Consider the following 21,007-nt stretch of genomic DNA (forward strand, 5'->3'; position numbering starts at 1 on the left):
TATAAGTAACTAAAGACATTACCGGTATTTGATTCAATATCTTCATTATGAAATCTATTAGGAATTATAAAGCTGATATTGGATTGCAAGATGATGAAATCAGCATATTAAACACTTCTTGCTTTGTTAAAGTATACAAAGACATTATTTGTTTCAGTATCTTTGGTATGAAATCTATTAGGAGGTATAAAGCTGATATTGGAGTGCATATCAGTATAATTTTCATTTATTTTATGTTATTGTGTTTCTGTATTCTGATACTGTTATGTTAATAAGAAAAGAAAATGTATTTAACTTCAAATTATATTTTAATAAATCAATGTCTAAAAATATTGGCTGCTTTGGAATGAATCCTTATGAGAACAAATGATGACTGCATGGCCTAGTAATGACTTTGTAAAGGCATTATTTTCTAATATTGAATGAAAGAGATGGTTTTCACAAGGTTTTACAGAAGGCAAATCTCACATTTGTAAGACATATTAACTGTGAGAGTATACATTTTAAATTGGATATAGCTGTGAATTAATATATTGATATGGCAAAACAGATTGTCTAACGATTGATTGTTGTTGTTTAAGGCCACTTTCAGAGCTTTTGGTTATATCATTGCTGCCATTTTTTGTGTGTGGAGAATGCTTAGGAGAGCATTACACACTTAGGCAGAGAAGCAGACAATCAGAGTCAACTAAGATTGGAGTCAAAAGAACCAGTCACATGCAGGGTTGCTCATAAAGAAGAGATATTGCTCTTGTGCTTAATGCCAGCCTGGAAAACTTCCATATAAGTATTCAATTAAATGTTCCCAAACAGAAAAATTGAAATGTGAATTTTTGTTTGGTAGTATCTATAGGTTACTGTACATCCTTTTAACAATGAGCAAAAGTCATAATGAATTGTCAGCTGTAATAGAATTCAAGTGAAAATAACCTCCTGATTAATGATAAAACAATGAAAAAAAATACAAAATGTGACAGCATTTATAGAAAACCTCTGAAGAACAGGCTCCTGACTTGGGGCAGGCACATATAAAATGTGGCGGAGTTAAACATGTTTGTCAGTGCTCAAGACTTCTCCCAACCTGAAACAGTGGTGTAATAGCAAAACAATAGAACAACTCATAATAAACAGTTGTGCCAGGAGCCAATTATACATCCTTCTTTTGTGCATAGAAATTGTTGCTAGAATAACAAGGAATATTTAGAAGTTTTTTTTAATCAGAAGTCTTTCAGAAAAAGTTGCATGAGAATATACCAAGGCATATATAAGTATTGCCTAAAAGATTACTGTTAAAAGTCCCATAACTCTGAAACATTCAGAACAGAAAAATTGTTGAAATTCAAAAGGAGCATATATTCACCTATCGTAACACAGTAAAAAGTTTGTATTATTTTGATCCAAGCATGCTAGAGATAGTTTGAGACATGAAAAATCATCTCACTGCAATAGTGCTTGAATAAAAACTCACTAGTCATTCCCCTTCTACTGACCTACTCACAAACTTAAACAATTGTTGACACCAAAACTGGAAACAGCCCTGGCACCTAAGTGCTGCCTTTGCTACTTTGTTGATATCAGACAAAAATTTATAATTATTCATTTGATTATACGGTGCCCAGGTTTTCATATAGATTTTACTTTCCTAAACTTTTAGCTCTTTTCCAGTAGGAATATTTTCATTCTATTGTTAGTATTTGTGAACAGTTCCTTGGTGAGCAATACATGTAGATGTAAATAAGCAACACAATCCTAGGGCTAGCATACTAAATTTGGAAAGTTCCTATTCATAATTTTTGAGAAAATTGCAAGAAAAATTTCATAGAAGGCCATCATGTGACGGAATGTAAAAGTAATGTGTAGACAGTAAGTTGATGAGTAATAAATGTAAAATGCATTACTTGGTATTGCATAGGAAGCTCCAACTCATAGTGCCTGAGAAAAATGCAATGAAAATTTCATGCATTCCCAAATTTTGTCACAATAGAAAAGTAATAGGTTAAAATAAAGTTGATGAGCAATAAATGTAAGAAGTTATCAAAATGTAACTCATACTCACATTAGGCTTGCTACTAAATTTCAGGATAATCTGATATGTAATTTCTCAGACAAATGCTACTGAAATTTCATGGGACAGAGTGACAGTTGGACAAAGGAAAACCTCTATCCCCCCTTTCTTCTACTGCCCTCTCCTTTCTTTTGGAGCAGGGGTATAACAAAATGAAAGTTACTTATGTTGAACTTTGATATTTCCCATAAGAGACTCATTTAGCACGTTTCCCTACAGTTTATATTTCAAACTGTTCAAATGACAGACAGAGTTAACCAAGTGATGCTAAAACTGCACAACCTGTGGTGTGTTAGATGGACATGTTCACCTTAAAAAATCACTCTTTGAACAAAAAGAAGAAAACCAATAAGTTATTGTAACCTACATATGGACATAATCACAAAAATTTAACATTCAATATTTAACATTGAAAACTGAATCATAAAATGAGATCAAGGTCTAACTATGCTTTTAAATACCAAATACATATGTTCTAACATTAATAATAACTGGAAAAAAAATATGTGATAAAAAAGTACACTGAAAAATGAAAATGAGATCAAGGACAACAGATAAATGCTACATTATGCAAAATTTCTTAAAATAAGGCACCAGTTCACAATTGATAAACCAGGGTCTTTTACCTTTCAAAAAACTTTTATACAAATAGTTTACTGAATTACAACAGCAAAATTTCAATCTAGTCAAAGAGAAGGCAAATGCAAGACAGATCAGAAAATCACTGATTCAGTACAACATAATTCAGTTCTAGGATAAATATCAAGTCACTCATTTCATGTGAAAGTTTTGCACAAACGGACAAGGTGACTGTAGATAGTATCCAAATATTTTAATAAGGATTTTGGCTGGTCTCATTTGAATTGTTTTGGACTGTACCCTTAAAGACTTGTGGCACTGTTTCATAACAAGCAATACTCTGGTTCTGAAAATCACAGGAAGTTTTATTTGTGCTACATTTGTATCATCAAAATACAACTCATTCTGTAAAAGAACTTTGCTATAGGTCAAGCCAATGTTATTTTGGGAAATACTTGTGTGTTTAAATAATTTCAAAGTTGTCCACAGATCTTTAATATCCTTTTGACCTTGAATTCATATGTCTTTCTTTATTCTTTTACCTGTAGTTTTTGGTACATTTCTAAGTTAATAGCTTTGATTTCCTCTAGCTGTTTACGTAACGAGATCATGGTATCCTGTTTTTCATGTATATCCTTCTCTAAAATCCTCAGCGCCATTTCCATCTCTTGCTTCATGCCTATTTGTAGTTCCAGTTCTTTTTCAACATCCTGTAAAATATAAAAGTCACAATTAACTTCATTTAACAATAATTAAAATTTTCATTATTCATAAATTTTTTAAATTGCCGATTTCAATGTTTTTCAAATTTAAATAAATTACTGTAAATTGAAATCAAAATCAGGAAAGGCTAAATTACAAATTACAATTAAGAAGTCTGTTATTCAACCAATGTTTTAGTTTTTATTAGTCTTTTACAAAGTTTATTTTCCATGGATTCAAGCAGGCTTGGAAAAACTACCTGACCATAAAGTCAAACCTTGCAGAATTTATGCTTGGAGATGAATGTAACATTAAATGTAGGAAAACAGATACAATATATAGTATATGTATAAAGTTATAAAAGAATCTGTCTCATTCTCAATGAAATGAAAGCCATGGTATACTATGTCCATATCTATATAGTCATGACACAAACTTTCAAATCATTAGTTTGGTAATGGTCAACTCTTACTGACATATTTGATAGGAATGAAAATAATTATAAAAACTAGAGGCTCCCAAGAGCCTGTATCGCTCACCTGATTCTACTTGGGTTTTTGAAATCATATAAAAAAATATAAAATTTGGCTAAAAGTAATAACACTTGGCCAGCACCTCATAAGGAAAGGAACATTCATGCTATGTTAGATTTCATTCAATTCAGTGGTTCTTTAGAAGAACAATTTTGTATGCATTTCCCATAGGGTCCTATGTTAAACTAAGTCCCCCCACTGGCGGCCATCTTGGATGTTGCAATGACAACAAAGTAACAACACTTGGTCAGCATCTCATTAGGAACATTCATGCTATGTTTTGTTTCATTCCATTCAGTGGTTCACTAAAAGAAGACATTTTTATGTATTTCCCATAGGGTCCTATGTTAAACTAAGTCCCCCACTGGCGGCCATCTTGGATAATGGATCGGCTACAAAGTAACAACACTTGGTCAGCATCTCATAAGGAACATTTATGCTATGTTTGGTTTCATTCCATTCAGTGGTTCTCTAAAAGAAGTCATTTGTATGCATTTCCCTTAGGGTCCTATGTTAAACTAAGTCCCCCGCTGGCAGCAATCTTGGATGATGGATCGGCTACAATGCAAAGTAACAACACTTGGTCAGCACCTCATAATGAACATTCATGTCATGTTTGGTTTCATTCCATTCAGTGGTTCTCTAGAAGAAGTTCAAAATGTAAAAAGTTAACGACGACGACGACGGACAACGGACGCCAAGTGATGAGAAAAGCTCACTTGGCCCTTCGGGCCAGGTGAGCTAAATGTTAGAAACACCATTAAAAGTGTTTAAAAATACCAGAAAATTACAAAAGTCCCTCTCCCTTAAAAGGTATTATATCACTTCTACTTTTTACAGTACGTCCATATCAAATCCAAATAGAATCCAACAAGAAATAATTGTCCAAACAACAACAGTCTTGATATACTATTAAATGTACTGGTAAACAAGTAATGAGCATCCACAATCATATTGCCTCATAAAATAAACTCATATAAAAATTTCAACTATTTTAATCTTTTTATCTTTGGAGTTATTCTATGAAATGTTTCTATTCTTTGTACAATTGTCTACTAAGTAAAAACAAACTAACATTTTACTATTAAAAGATTATATCAAATACATAACATATCATTGAAATCATAAATGAAAAAGTACACACTAAGTTTAAATTTATAAGTAAGTATGATTTAACAGTGCTGTGCTCTGAAAGAAACAAACTGCTTTAATAAAGCAAAAAAAAAAAAAAATACATGAAGCTAACTGAAAGCATGGGAGGTAACTGTGTTTTTGTGAATTTGTAAGGGAGATAATCTCACCAGTCTCATTTTGGTTTCTTCCTCCAGTTTAGACTTTAAATCTCCATACATGCTGTCAAGGCCAGTACGTGATGTCTGGTATGTCTCACGTTCTACTTCAATATCTTGTTTGGCAGCCTAATGACACAAAATTCATTGCAACAGAATGTTTTTTAAATGGCTTTCATAGGGATTTTGTTTTTGAAAACTATTTCTGCAAGCAACAATTCTTACTTGAAAAAAATAGATGAACAAAAAAATTAATGTTTCACATTTTGTATTTGAATTTTCATGATTTTCTAGTACATCAAATATATTTCTACACTACATAAAGCACTTACAGAAATAATTTCCAAATATGCATTTTGGGTCAAATAAAGCAGCAAAAAACAAATGGCTGCTTTTCTGAATCCTTATACACCAATTGTCAGTGAAGAACTACTAGCTGGTTTATTTGAATGGTTTAAAAAATAAACTTGATAATAATCAAATTTTTCAAACAATTCATGTAAAATTTACAAATATGTTTTTAGGAATTTTACATGAATCAATAGTTCACCTGCCTTATAATTTCGTATTTGCAAAACTAAATCAACTTCATTATAAAATGGGTAATATTAATTCTCATCAATAATGATTTTTTTTCTTCAGTTTTCTGCATTATTTTGGTAATTATTTTTCACTTTCAATGTTGCATTTCCAAAATTCATATCTAAGAACTATCTATAACTTAACAAGTGACCTTTTATTATAACAACTGACTTCTTCAGGAGTCCAAAAAGGAACTAATTCAGTTTAAGCAGCCATTTGTCCTTTGTAAATATGTGCTTGCATGTTACATTTTGACAACAGGTATTATACTTACACTTATATTTCTAGTTGAGGCTTGCTGGCATGTAAATAAGACACACACACATGTATTCAAGCACAACTCACTATCAAATTATTTACCAACTAATCATACAAAATACAACTAATCACAACTTTTGAACTTACAGAAAAGTGTCAATCTATGAGAAGACATGATAATATGATGTTGATATCAAACCTTCAAGATATTCCTTGTAAGTCCAAGCAGAGGAAATATTGATATGAAATTTAGAGTTTCTGTGTGTCTGTACTTTAGTGTGTTTGTACTTCTGTGTGTCTGTACTTCAGTGTGTCTGTACCTTAGTGTGTCTGTACTTTAGTGTGTCTGTACTTCAGTGTGTCTGTACTTTAGTGTGTCTGTACTTTAGTGTGTCTGTACTTTAGTGTGTCTGTACTTTAGTGTTGTCATTAGATGCATTCTGTTTTTTTTGTTTTGTTGCTTTTACTATAAATCAAGCCATCATTTTCTGTTTTGAATTGATTTAGTTAGTTTTCTCGTTTGAATTGTTTTACATTGTCTTATCAGGGCCTTTTATAGCTGACTATGCGGTATGGGTTTTGCTCATTGTTGAAGGCCGTACAGTGACCTATAGTTGTTAATGTCTGGGTCATTTTGGTCTTTTGTGGATAGTTGTCTCATTGGCAATCATACCACATCTTCTTTTTTATATTTACATTTTTCATGTCTGAGATTTTACAGCTTACTGTTAGGTTTGAGCTTTGCTAATTGTTGAGACCTTAACAGTGACCTCAATTTGATTACATCCTTGTTATTGTCTCTGGTGGATGATAATTGTCACATATTAGTTATCATACATCTCCTTATTTTACATATTATCTTTATGTTTGTGATTTCAAATATAAGATTTTTAGGTAAAATTCCTAATGATTAATCAGTTTTGTTTCATTAAGAACTTTGTGATAATTGCAAGAGAAGCTAATAACTTCAATACAGCTATTGAATTACAAGTCTTTTTGGAAAACATCCCCTTTTTGTATGAATGGAATAGGTCTACCTTACCTACCTCTATTTGTTTGGTATGCTCCTCTGAAATATTTTCCCTATCACTTTTCAATTGTTCATTCTCTTCTTGAATAGCTAGAAAGTTATTTTTAGACAAAGCTAGGTCTTCTTTCATCAAAGCATTTGTTGTCATGGCGTCCTGCATTTTTTGTTGTAAATTTGTTACTGTAGCACTGAAATATTAAAGTCAAACAATTTATTTTGCTGAAATCTAGTTACATGCCTGGTCCCCATTTATTTGAAAACAAGAATGTTCCTATAGTACACTGATGGCCCACTTGCACTATCATTTTCTTCTTCACCACAAAGGCATTGGTTCATCAGCTTTTTATTTTATGTTCAGTGGACTGTGAAATTGGGGTCAAAACTCTAACTTGGCATTTAAATTAGAAAGATCATTTCACAGAAAACATATGTACTAAGTTTCAAGTTGATTAAACTTCAACTTCATCAAAAACTACCTTAACCATAAATTTTAACCTGAAGGCGGACAGATGGATTAACCGCAATGAATGAACAGAGCTGAAAAACAAAATGCCCCCAGGTGGGGCATAAAAATTCCTTTTTGTGGTTAAAGTTTCTGTTATAAAATTGAGAATGGAAATGGGGAATGTGTCAAAGAGACAACAACCCGACCAAATAAAAAACAACAGCAGAGGGTCACCAACAGGTCTTCAATGTAGCGAGAAATTCCCGCACCCGGAGCCATCCTTCAGCTGGCCCCATAACAAATATATACTAGTCCAGTGATAATGAACGCCATACTAATTTCCAAATTGTACACAAGAAACTAAAATTAAAATAATACAAGACTAACAAAGGCCAGAGGCTCCTGACTTGGGACAGGCGCAAAAATGCGGCGGGGTTAAACATGTTTGTGAGATCTCAACCCTCCCCCTATACCTCTAACCAATGTAGAAAAGTAAACGCATAATAATACGCACATTAAAATTCAGTTCAAGAGAAGTCCGAGTCTGATGTCAGAAGATGTAACCAAAGAAAATAAACAAAATGACAATAATACATAAACAAGAGGCTCTCAAGAGCCTGAATCGCTCACCTGAATTTTTTTGGTTTAATCTCTCATCAATGATTATTTTGGCTTTTCAATTTATTTAAATGTTCTTTGAATCGTCCTATTTTCTTCAAAAGCAAAAAAAAATCATTTTCTCCTATGTTCTATTTTAGCCATAGGAGCTATGTTTCTTGACATACAAGGAAATGAAATATAAAATTTATACTAGATACTCTGAAACTCTGAAACTCATTTAGCATAAGTTTTGCTGAAATTGATACAGCAGTTTCATAAGAGAAGATTTTTTAAAGTAAGTCAACATGGTGAACAAATTGTGAAAAAAGTCTTTAAAGGGCAATAACTCCTAAAGAGGTCAATTGACAATTTTGGTCAAATTGACTTATTTGTAGATCTTACTTTGCTGATCATATTTGCTGTTTACAGTTTATCTTTATCTATAATAATATTCAAGATAATGAATAAAAAATTGCAAAATTTCCTTAAAATTACCAATTAAGTGGCAGCAACCCAACAATTGGATGTTTGATTCATCTGAAAATTTCAGGGCTGATAGATATTGACCTAATGAACATTTTTACTCCATGTCAGATTTGCTCTTAATGCTTTCGTTTTTGAGATATAAGCCAAAAACTGCATTTGACCCCTATGTTCTATTTTAAGTAACGGCGGCCATGTTTTTTGACGGATCAAAAATCAAAGCACACACTTTGTGCAGGATAATCTAAGGAACAACCATGCTAAGTTTTAACCAAATCCATTCAGTAGTTTCAGAGGAGAAGATTTTTTAAAGTTAGCAAATATGATGAACAAATTGTGAAAAATTGTCATTAAAGGACAATAACCCCTTAAGGGGTCAATTGACAATTTTGGTCAAATTAACTTATTTGTAGATCTTACTTTGCTGATCTTTTTTGCTGTTTACAGTTTATCTTTATCTATAATAATATTCAAGATAATGACCAAAAACTGCAAAATTTCCTTAAAATTACCAATTAAGTGGCAGCAACCCAACAATGGTTTGTTTGATTCATCTGAAAATTTCAGGGCTGATAGATCTTGACCTAATGAACATTTTTACTCCATGTCAGATTTGCTCTAAATGCTTTCGTTTTTGAGATATAAGCCAAAAACTGCCCTTGACCCCTATGTTCTATTTTAAGTAACGGCGGCCATGTTTTTTGACGGATCAAAAATCAAAGCACACACTTTGTGCAGGATAATCTAAGGAACAATCATGCTAAGTTTTAACCAAATCCATTCAGTAGTTTCAGAGGAGAAGATTTTTTAAAGTTAGCAAATATGATGAACAAATTGTGAAAAATTGTCATTAAAGGACAATAACCCCTTAAGGGGTCAATTGACAATTTTGGTCATATTAACTTATTTGTAGATCTTACTTTGCTGATCTTTTTTGCTGTTTACAGTTTATCTTTATCTATAATAATATTCAAGATAATGACCAAAAACTGCAAAATTTCCTTAAAATTACCAATTAAGTGGCAGCAACCCAACAATGGTTTGTTTGATTCATCTGAAAATTTCAGGGCTGATAGATCTTGACCTAATGAACATTTTTACCCCATGTCAGATTTGCTCTAAATGCTTTCGTTTTTGAGATATAAGCCAAAAACTGCATTTGACCCCTATGTTCTATTTTAAGTAACGGCGGCCATGTTTTTTGACGTATCAAAAATTGAAGCGCACATTTTGTGCAGGATATACTAAGGAACAATCATGTTAAGTTTTAACCAAATCCATTCAGTAGTTTCAGAGGAGAAGATGTTTGAAAAATTGTTAACGACGACAGACGACGACGACGACGACGACGACGACGACGTCGACGACGACGGACGCCAAGTGATGAGAAAAGCTCACATGGCCTTTTAGGCCAGGTGAGCTAATAACAACAGACTACTAGCAGTTAACTGACATGCCAGCTCCAGACTTCAATTAAACTGACTGAAAGATTATGATTTCATCATATGAACATCAGGCACAATCCTTCCCGTTAGGGGTTTAGTATCATACCATCATAACATATATGAGAAGAACATAACCCGTGTCATGCCAACAACTGTTTTTAGAATAAATGAATTCTTCTATGGCACCACTACATGGCATACTTATGAATGGTCCCCAAATCAAATTAAAGTAAAAAAACTAAGAAGTTAAACTACAAATTGTCAAAAGAATACAAAGCATAAAATAGCCATTATGAATAATTTGGAAAATTACATCTATTGTAAATTTTGCTAAAAATGACAACTGTTAAGTAAAAAATTGAACAATTTCCCCAAACAATCCAAGCATATAATAGCAGATGGATAACTTCATGTATGTGCAATATTTGTGTGAATATATAGGAAGTGATTATTACACAAGACTGGTGAGATCTTTTGTAAATTTTGCTGAAAAATGACTAAGTTTCCAAGTGTAGAAAAATTAGAAAACATTTTGCAACCAATTCCTCAATATCAGGTATACAAGTTAATATTCACCCAAGGGGTTTTGCCTAAAGAAACATATACTTACTTCAAATGTCTATTTAATTCTTCTAAGTAATTCTTTTGATCAAGTATGGTGGCCATCTTGGAATCCTTTTCCCTGGAACATGGAATATGATAAAATAAATATCAAGATTGTCAACAATACTAACAAATGATTCATTAATTTTAAGCACTTTTTGGCTAAATTAACATACAACACAAGTTTCACAAAACTGATTTTTTTTTATATCCCCACTTGAATCAGAATCAAACATCAAAGTGAGGTTAAAGGACGAGGGCCTTGCTCTGCCTGCATCATAGAACTCTTGCAACAATTCTTTGGGTCCTTACACTAGTTGACCTGATCTATCCAATAAACTTATAAAAATGTACTGCCCTTCATCCTTGTCAACCCACATTCACAACTGGTGCTGTTCTGATATTTGTTCAATTTGTTTACATTCTAATTATATAGGAAAAAAAAATAATCAATCAAGGAAAGGGTCTATACAAGATCATGCAATGTAAAAAAATGTTGATACACTTAAAAAGAGTACAAGTATATAGTTACTTGAGGAATATCTCTAATCAATGTGTATGTCCCCAAAAATCAACAAACATTATTTGTGGGCAGTAAGAGTAGGTAAATTCCAGTTGCCTTTTATCATGATAGCTATGTAGTAGCATACTTTCATATCTTATTTACAGGATTTTAGACCATGTAAAAGTCCCTTTATGAGAATGTATTTAAATCTGTCTTACCGATCATTGTCTGGTGAAGAATCCTGTAGCCTACTGTCTTTTAAATATAAACTAAAATCTATCACTCCTATCTGTTAATAGAATAAACATAAATGGTAATCAAAAATATATTCTCAAAAAAGATCCCTCATACATAAACAGTGCTTTTATATTATATATTTGGTTACATCTTCTGACATCAGACTCGGACTTCTCTTGAACTGAATTTTAATGTGCGTATTGTTATGCGTTTACTTTTCTACATTGGCTAGAGGTATAGGGGGAGGGTTGAGATCTCACAAACATGTTTAACCCCGCCGCATTTTTGCGCCTGTCCCAAGTCAGGAGCCTCTGGCCTTTGTTAGTCTTGTATTATTTTAATTTTAGTTTCTTGTGTACAATTTGGAAATTAGTATGGCATTCATTATCACTGAACTAGTATATATTTGTTTAGGGGCCAGTTGAAGGATGCTTCCGGGTGCGGGAATTTCTCGCTACATTGAAGACCTGTTGGTGACCTTCTGCTGTTGTTGTTTTTTTCTATGGTCGAGTTGTTGTCTCTGTGGCACATTCCCCATTTCCATTCTCAATTTTATCTTTTATAAAAAAAATTATTTATATATTAGTTGCTTTATGAAATAAGGAGATGTGAAATGACTGCTAATGAGACAACTATTCAGCAGATTCCAAATGAAGCAGTTTTCTTCATCTTCAGTTACAGAAACCATTGACATACAAGTGTTAACTTTCCAGAATATTCTGCATGATCATTCAATAGCTTGTTTAAAAATCCACTTACCGGTTGATCCAAGTCCTCTTCTTTGATACACATGTTACAATCAATCACATTCAAACCAACTAACAGTCCAGGGATTACCATACCTTCATCTTCTATCAACATAGCACCAGGTTCATAAAAGTCACTGTCAAAAATATATTAAAGTTGAAATGTTTAATATAGAAACATTTGTCTTAGTAGGGTTCTCGTTAAGACGCGTATACACATCCTGGATGAGTCATTTTTTAAACCTGTGAGTCCCTGGGACGCATCCTGATTATATCCCCTGAGTCCCAGAAACATCATTTTGCCTAAAAGTTACATTAATTTACCTCAGTAGTTTTCTTTTTTTTATATTAAAATCTGAATAAATTGAAATGTTTAACATAGAAACATCTGTCTAACATTAATCTCAGTTTTTGTTGGTTATCCTTTATATATTCTGTGTAAGAATTCTGACACAAACATTTGTGCATACTATCTATACAACTGGTGTCGGGAAAATAACAGACTTTGAAACAATGTTTATTTCATATCTTCTAATGATGTTTTGAAAGGTGGTTGGAAGATATAGATGAAGAAGAAAGTTGGGAATAACGTGATACTTGTTTCTAACATGAGTGGACTCACTAAAATTTCTGCTAGCTATATTCAGCATAATGTTATTCATACTCATAGGGTACCCATTTAGGGCACAAGGTCACATTCAAAATAGCAGGTAACTAGTCATCTTAATACAACATTTTTTATTATTTATAGAACCTTATTGGGGCCCCAGATATAGACAAGATGTGTCAAAGCAACACGAATGGCCCCCGTTCCAAAAAGTTGAAAAATCTGCAATTTCTATAACACATGTGGACACAAACATGATGGTACACTCACATATCATAAATCAGCTCAAAATCTAGAGGCGTATAGCAAAAAAGTCTGTCAAACTGTGATTTTCAACAATTTTCAAAAATGTAAACCCTTAATGTTGGCAAAAATTAGCAGAGCGGAACGAAACTTAAACTTGATCTGTAACTCATCATGGTAAACTTACATACCAAAAAATCAGCCCAACATCTGACGGCGTTTAGAAAAAAACTCTGTATAATGGTTTGTTGCGGAATGACGGAATGAAGGAATTACAGAATTACAGAATTACAGAATTACGGAATTACAGAATTTCGGAATTACAGACAAGGGTAAAACTATATGGCACAGACAACATCGTTGCGGGGCCATAAAAAAAACTTATTTTGGTGATTGTTATGGGGTTAAAAGTCATGTGGAGCTTTTTTTTCACTGATACTGTCAATTTCAGAAGTCATGAACCCCGGTATGGCTGATTTGCAGCAACAACAAAACAATTCGTAATTGTATGGGTTATGTAAGAGATTTGTTAAGAAAACTTTGACAAATGAAAAGGTTTTTAACGACTTTATCTAGAAAATTAATGCTAAGCAACATGCATCTTTCAAGTCTGAATATAAACCAGAAATGCGGATGTATCAAGTTGATTGTAATTTACAAATGAATTCGGAATTACGATACAGTATTTCTTCACAGTAAATATTTACGTTTTTACTTTTTAACTTTTAAAGTAATTCTATATTATCGTTACAGCAGAACTCGAGTTATATGTGATAAAATAATATTTTACAATTTTTTCAATTGTGACTTGAATGGAGAGTTGTCTCATTGGCTCTCATACCACATCTTTTATATCTATATGTTTCAATAATTTTGTTGCAGGCAACATACCTCTGAATGTGTAATAGCAAGGATTCTTTTACAGCAAACAAAATAACAATCTAACAATAGGCATCACATGTCCAAATACCAGCCAGATGTTGCTGTGTATTTACATATTTGGCACACTCAAACTGACAGTGGGGCTGCAGCATATATGTTAAATCTATTGTTGGATGGAGAAGGTCAATGTGACCATTTTTCTATACATTCTCAGTTTTAGTTGGTTATGTGTAAGATGGATAAGACAGCTATTATATTGTGAACCAAGAAAAAGAGACAGAAAAGCCTAGCCAACTATCCACATCTACCTCATTCTTATATAATTAGTTAAAATTAATCAATATTATAAGACAATGTACAGATATTGTTCATATACCAACCTTAAGACTTCATCTTTCTTCTCTATGAGAACTTTGAAATAGTCTGCTAATGTCTTCTGCATCAAGGCAAGTCTCAGCCAGGCTCTAGCTCTACCTAAAGGGGTTCTGTTGATGGACAAAAGATGATTACATGTACATTTAATATGATTTCTATTATATCACTAGTTAGGTACATACAAGTGCTACCGGTATACTTTTGGGGTATGTATACATCCCATGAAAAAGAGTTCAAAAGGGCAAATAAAGTATAAAGTTGAAGAGCATCGAGGACTTAAAATCAGTTCTGGTCTTTGGGGAGGGAAGAAATCTGGCAAGGAATTCTAAGGGAGTTCAATGTAGCAAAAAATACAAATCGGCTAGAGGTATAGGGGGAGGGTTGAGATCTTATAAACATGTTTAACCCCGCCGCAATTTTGCGCCTGTCCCAAGTCAGGAGCCTCTGGCCTTTGTTAGTCTTGTATTATTTTAATTTTAGTTTCTTGTGTACAATTTGGAGTTTAGTATGGCATTCATTATCACTGAACTAGTATATATATATTTGTTTAGGGGCCAGCTGAAGGATGCCTCTGGGTGCGGGAATTTCTTGCTGCATTGAAGACCTGTTGGTGACCTTCTGCTGTTGTCTTCTCTATGGTCGGGTTGTTGTCTCTTTGACACATTCCCCATTTCCATTCTCAATTTTAATTATCAACCTTGATTTTGGGATATACTGTGATTGTTATTAATAAGTGCTGTTTCATGACAACTTATTCATAATAAAGTTACATTTATGCTTTAAATCAGCTTTGCTAGTTTCAGGGGACACAGCCAGAATTAATAAGAGTGTAGTGAGGGCAATGTTTAACCTTTGAATTTTCAATCAGTTGTATTTATTTTGTATTTGTTTTTATATTACATTAGTTATATGTACATACTTGATGTGGGGCATTTCTCGAACACTTGTGGTAATCTCCCCTGCTTCAGGAACTAGTTTCTCTATGGACTCTAGTACAGACCAGAAATCCTTCCTATCACGTAAAATTCCTTTTTTGGCTGAAAAAAAAACTTCAAAATTAATTCATATTTTTTGGGGTAGAGATATTTTTCTTAATATATGAGCAACTACAATAAAAAAAAAAAAGTAAAAAAAATACTAATTTCTTAAATTGTGTTCAAATGACATAAAGAACTCTTTCAATGGTATTTTATAATGGAACAGCATATGACCATGAGGAATGGAAGGCAGAACTTGTTTCAATTAGACCAGATGTGTTTCAGTACAATGAAGAACTGCATGTTGTAATCATAAGAGTTCATAATCTAGCATAAAACTGTATTACACAGGGAGAGAATTACTTATATTTCAAAATATGTCTAAGGATGTGTTAAGTTAAAAATGTTGATAGTTTCTATGAACTAATGAATAGAAATGATAAATTCACTCTTGTTGGATTGTCTAAAATTGGCTTTATAAATTTTTTGATACGAGCGTCACTGATGATTCTTTTAAGTAGACGAAAAGCGTGTGTGGCGTACTAAATTATAATCCTGGTACCTTTGATAACTATTGTGTAAAATTGTAATCTCAATATTTAAGTGATATTTACCTTCTTGAATAATTCTGTACATGATTTGTATATACATTGTATATGTTTTATTTTGTCCATGCATCATATTTGTTATATTGTATTGTTTGTACTATCATGCCTCATGTGAGGCCTTTCATTTCAAGTTTCAAGTGTTCAAACAGGATTAGATAACAAGGGAGATAATTACTTACGTTTCAACCCATGTCTAAGGACGTGTTCTAGTACCACAAAGAACTGTTGTAATGGAATGTGATCATCGTCTATCATGCAACCATGTGACAGTGAGGATATTAGATAACAAGGGAGATAATTACTTACGTTTCAACCCATGTCTAAGGACATGTTCCAGTACCACAAAGAATTGTTGTAATGGAATGTGATCATCATCTAACATACGTCCATGTGACAGTGAGGATATTAGATAACAAGGGAGATAATTACTTACGTTTCAACCCATGTCTAAGGACATGTTCCAGTACCACAAAGAATTGTTGTAATGGAATGTGATCATCATCTAACATACGACCATGTGACAGTGAGGAATCTATCAATTCTTTGATGATAAGTTTGCAGATATTCAGTAGGTTAGCTCTTTCTATTGTCTTTGGGTCTCTTCCTGTAAAATAGAAAAATTAAAGTTTACATTAAATTTATTCACAACTTGTTAAAGGCAAATGTAATTGATTCATTGTTTCTTGGTTAAAGTTCAGTGGCAAATATATCAAGCATATTTTTTATAGACGAACATTAGCTTGACATATGGTTTAGTCACATATTATTTTGACATCTAAATTTAATTGGTGGATTGTTTTTTCTCTAACTAATATTTCCAACTCTGCATTGATTACTTCTGCTGATACATGTGTATACATACCCGTAGCCAGGGGGGTCTGGGGTTCGGACGAACCCCCCTTGAAATCAAATAAGCACTGTTAAAGTCAACGTTTTGTTCAAATTGTGACTGTTAAAGTTGAGTTCATGAGTCCAATGAATGAAACCCCCCCCCTTGGGAATTCCTGGCTACGGGACTGGTATATGCAAACATAACTAATCAACTATTAATGTGAAATAATTATTCAAATACATGTATTTCATATGTGGGAAAATTATGCTATTCAACAAAGCATTGTTTAAATATACATTGAATTAAACCATTTATTGTGATCCTCCCTAGCTCTATTACTAAACAGTGTAAACCAGAATTTCCAGCTGACATTCAGACTACGTCATTACCCACTCCAAATAAGAATATAAAATGAAGGTATATTTCAACAATCTTTCCAAAAGTTAAAGAAGGGTGACAACATTATCAGGGTGAAGATGATCTGAAGGGGAACCTGAAGGATCCTGCACTGAAAACAATCATTTAGCAGTATGAGAGGAGAGACGTATGGAAAAGCAACATAATTTAATGTAATGACTTAATGATTATTCAAATGAAATTACAGACATGACCTATAGATCAGCTGCTATAGATGCTAACTTTTAAGTCATTTCGTCTCTGGTGGAGAGTTGGCAATCATTCCCTATCTTCTTGTTTTTATAATTATGTATAAATAAAAGAAAATTAAAATAAAAATTCATATTAAAGATGAATCAATATAGTAACACTTCTATATTCTATTTATAATGGTGAAAAAACTCTGCAATAACTACTAGTACCACCTGACTATTCATAGACTAGAATTACATATTAATCTTTTAATCTTTTAGAACAATTACATTTGATTGATTGATGAGCTGTGACATTATTTTACAGCTAGTCTTGCATGCACATTCTATGGAATTCCTCTATATATATATCTCATTAATAATTAGCTTAAACACACAGATGAAACTAGCATAATCTTCAAAAACAGATGACAAGAAACTGAAATAGGTTTAGTTCGTTATTTTATTTGAACTCCCAAAGTTGTTGACATTCCTTCAGACATAACATTACATAATTAAACAGCAAAACACAAACATATTTCAATCAGCTACCCCTCCCCCTACAGCTCCTACCCCCTTACCATCATCAGCTTCTGGGGACAGTAAGCATCCCTCATCTACCTCTAATTGCATATCACTTAATTCCTTCAAGCATAGCCAGTCCCCATCAACACTAACTCGGAAATTACATAGATAGATTGTCTCTTCGGCCATGTTTGATTTCTCTCTTGGAGGAAAATCAATAGTTGCTGTAACAGTGCTATATCAATGGCGTTTTTCCAATATTCACTTAACAAGATTTAAACAGATGAAATAAATCAACAATTGATTTCCAATAAATCTTAAAATGTTGGTCAATTAAAGAAACAAATTTTAAAGTCTTTAAAAGCCTTCTCATTAATGTTAGTGTCAAATATTTTAACATATAAAAATGTTGCAATTAACAATTGTTGCATTATTTAATGAATTTTTATTCAAAATAATTCAAAAATTAAATTAAATGGACACTATAATTCTTCTCATAAAAAAACTATTGTAAAATTGTTAATCTTTTTTATCAAAGAAAATTTATAAATATATGAATGTGTTATTACATTAAAAGAAAATACCTATTTCAATAATTATCTACAGTTCTAAAGGGAATTTTATGACATTTTCTTTAATTATGAGAACACAGAAATAATGTATGGTTAAAGCTATTATTTTTCTATGTGGGGGCCATTGATCTCTGAAAATTCTTTAAAATTATAAGATAAGTGCCTAATATTTTTGTTTTTGTGATGTCAATGACAAATTGCCACACAATTATGAACTCATTTACCTTATTAGACATTTTATTCAAATCAAAACATATTTGTGAATATCATCTAGAGTAAGACATCTTTTATAAAACTATTGTTATTGTCTGACAATAATTGCTCAAAAATAAATATTCATGAAAGGATCTCAAAATTAAGACATTTTTTCCATTAGTGTACCCAGTTATTCCTAAGTTAGTTGAAAGCAAATTTACATGCCTTATCATTGTCACAATTTTTGTTTCTGGATGAGAGTCCAACTAAAACCTGTAGTTATGCACAATGACATACAAACTACTGTTCAAGAAAATGTCAGAATATATATTTTATAAACAAAATAGAAAATAAAATTTTGAATTTGCATACGATCAGTTTATCTATAACAAATAAAATTCTGACAAATATTGTTATATGTACTCTGACAATAATAAAGATAATCAAATGTACACAAATTCCTTGTGAGGCCATAGCAAATCAATTATCTACATTTTCATTAGGTTTTAAAAATTATAATTACCTCAGAATTTCCTATTTCAAGGATTGATGTTAAACATCCAGTAGCAAATATAACATAAGTTTACAAACAGGTAATATAAAAACAAAACTTTGCCTTGTATAACATGCCAGACACTTAACAAATTTTTTACACTAGTTCACTCAGAAACTGTAAGCTAGAATCACTTTCCAACTCCTTAAGCCAACCATTCTAAATTTCAAGTTTTAAGGAAGGTTTGGCTTATCTGTATAAAGGAAATATATAATTTTATTCAATATGCCATTGAATTTCCTTTAAAACAATAAAAGAGATTTCAGAAAAATTTATATATTTCCAATTAATTCTTTTGGGGTCTTTTTCCATAATGATCATAGCATCTTTTTGGAAAATTGAATAACAAACCAAAATTTTTGGACATTAAGACAGTTCAAGATAAGATTTAGTTTCATATTTTTATCAATTTCTGAAATATGTAAATTTTAAAAATGAAATTTATTCTATTAAAACATTACTCTTTAAATGCAATTATTTGATTGAGACAATGACACAATTTATCACTTTTTTTTTAATACCTAAATTAGAAAATAATTGCATCATTTTAACATTGAACATGATGTATCTCTTCATAGTGGATAGGAATAAAATTTCTCTATCAACCTGTTATGATAATTTATTTCAATCTTTGAAAGGTTATCCTAAATCCTGCAATTTTTTATTGCTTCCTTACTATGGTCAGTAATATATATGCTATATTAAGGTGGAAGATGTTCAAAGTTAATTTTCTTAACTATAGTGATCCTGAAATTGGAAAATAATCATTATCTATACAAATAAAGTTAAACTTCCTGGAATCAGAGACAAAGTAAATGTGGCTCCACCATTGTGGTTCCATCGTGGTCAAATCCAACCTATGACCATGAGTAGTTTGGCTGGCCATCTAATGCCACCCAACAACTCATTTAAAAGGACCTGTGACCTTTAAACAGTTAAGAACTGAGAATTAGATCAAGTTAAAATTGTATAGTTTCCTTAACAGTAATCTATTTATCTAAGGCAATTTTTTCAATTAATGTGACCTTGAACTATAAATTGGGTACCCTAATGGAGTTCAATAAATGCATGTATTTTACTTAATTTTTTATAACTCTTAATGAAATTGTAATATACTTTGAGCCATTTTCATGACAGTATGTATATTAAAATCATATAGTTTTAACCTTGGACATGGTGGAATAAAATACTATAGTAGCTCCTATCAAACTGACAATTTATCTCAATTGAATGGTTTTACATAATGTCATTTCGGGGCCTTTTATAGCTGACTCTGCGGATGGGCTTTGCTCATTGTTGAAGGCCGTACTGTAACCTGTAGCTGTTAATTTCTATGTCATTTTGGTCTCTTGTGAACAGTTGTCTCATTGGCAATCATACCACATATTCTTTTTTATATAAACATAAAACTTAACAATTGTTGACACCTCTGCAGCGAAAAAGCAACACTTATGTCTCGCTTTCAGTGACTTTTGTCACAGGCAAGACAAAAATCACAACAAAAGTATGCTCGCATTTTACCCAAATTTTAGCATTTCATATTTGTGCGATTTTAAAAATTGAATTATTTAAATGCTTTGGCCTTTATATGGTTAACTCAGCAAGGTTATTTGATATCTATACTTTTACTAGATATCTAAATCTATTTTTACAATTATTGGTTAACACATTAGGTGCACAAGAGGTAAACAATCCAAATAATTCCTCTCATACAAGTTAAAATTTGCATGTGCATATGTTTCTATTTGAAAGAATTTCTCTTATGAAAATAACTTTCAGAAACGACAATGGATTTAAAAAAAAAATCTACATAAAAGTTATATACTAACAAATTGCATACCCCTTAAGACATAATTTTCATTCATTGTCCTGGCAACTCACCAAGAAAACATATATATAAAGCAGCAATATCAATTATTTTCCAGTCATTTGGAAGACACTCTTAAATT

The 21,007-nt window shown here is 32.0% G+C and overlaps 1 protein-coding gene across 6 annotated transcripts in view; it reads right to left on the minus strand.

Annotated features, from left to right (window-relative positions):
* The window catches only part of LOC139489275 (RUN and FYVE domain-containing protein 2-like), an 88,716-nt gene that overhangs the window by 34,956 nt on the left and 32,753 nt on the right, over window positions 1-21,007 (minus strand). For 2 of the 6 annotated variants that reach the window (XM_071275541.1, XM_071275543.1), the window contains exons 2-10: window positions 16,228-16,398; window positions 15,129-15,246; window positions 14,215-14,319; window positions 12,116-12,239; window positions 11,338-11,408; window positions 10,622-10,693; window positions 7,055-7,226; window positions 5,181-5,297; window positions 3,187-3,354 (exon numbers count right to left, since the gene is read on the minus strand). In XM_071275541.1, the coding sequence (XP_071131642.1) occupies window positions 3,187-3,354; window positions 5,181-5,297; window positions 7,055-7,226; window positions 10,622-10,693; window positions 11,338-11,408; window positions 12,116-12,239; window positions 14,215-14,319; window positions 15,129-15,246; window positions 16,228-16,398 (1,118 nt within the window). Of the gene's footprint in view, window positions 1-3,186; window positions 3,355-5,180; window positions 5,298-6,024; window positions 6,049-7,054; window positions 7,227-10,621; window positions 10,694-11,337; window positions 11,409-12,115; window positions 12,240-14,214; window positions 14,320-15,128; window positions 15,247-15,973; window positions 16,065-16,100; window positions 16,399-17,794; window positions 17,975-21,007 lie in introns of those variants that run through there. The other 4 variants (XM_071275544.1, XM_071275542.1, XM_071275545.1 and 1 more) reach the window with 4 other exon arrangements.

The sequence above is a fragment of the Mytilus edulis genome, chromosome 9, assembly GCF_963676685.1.
Source record: "Mytilus edulis chromosome 9, xbMytEdul2.2, whole genome shotgun sequence".
Lineage (NCBI taxonomy): Eukaryota > Metazoa > Mollusca > Bivalvia > Mytilida > Mytilidae > Mytilus > Mytilus edulis.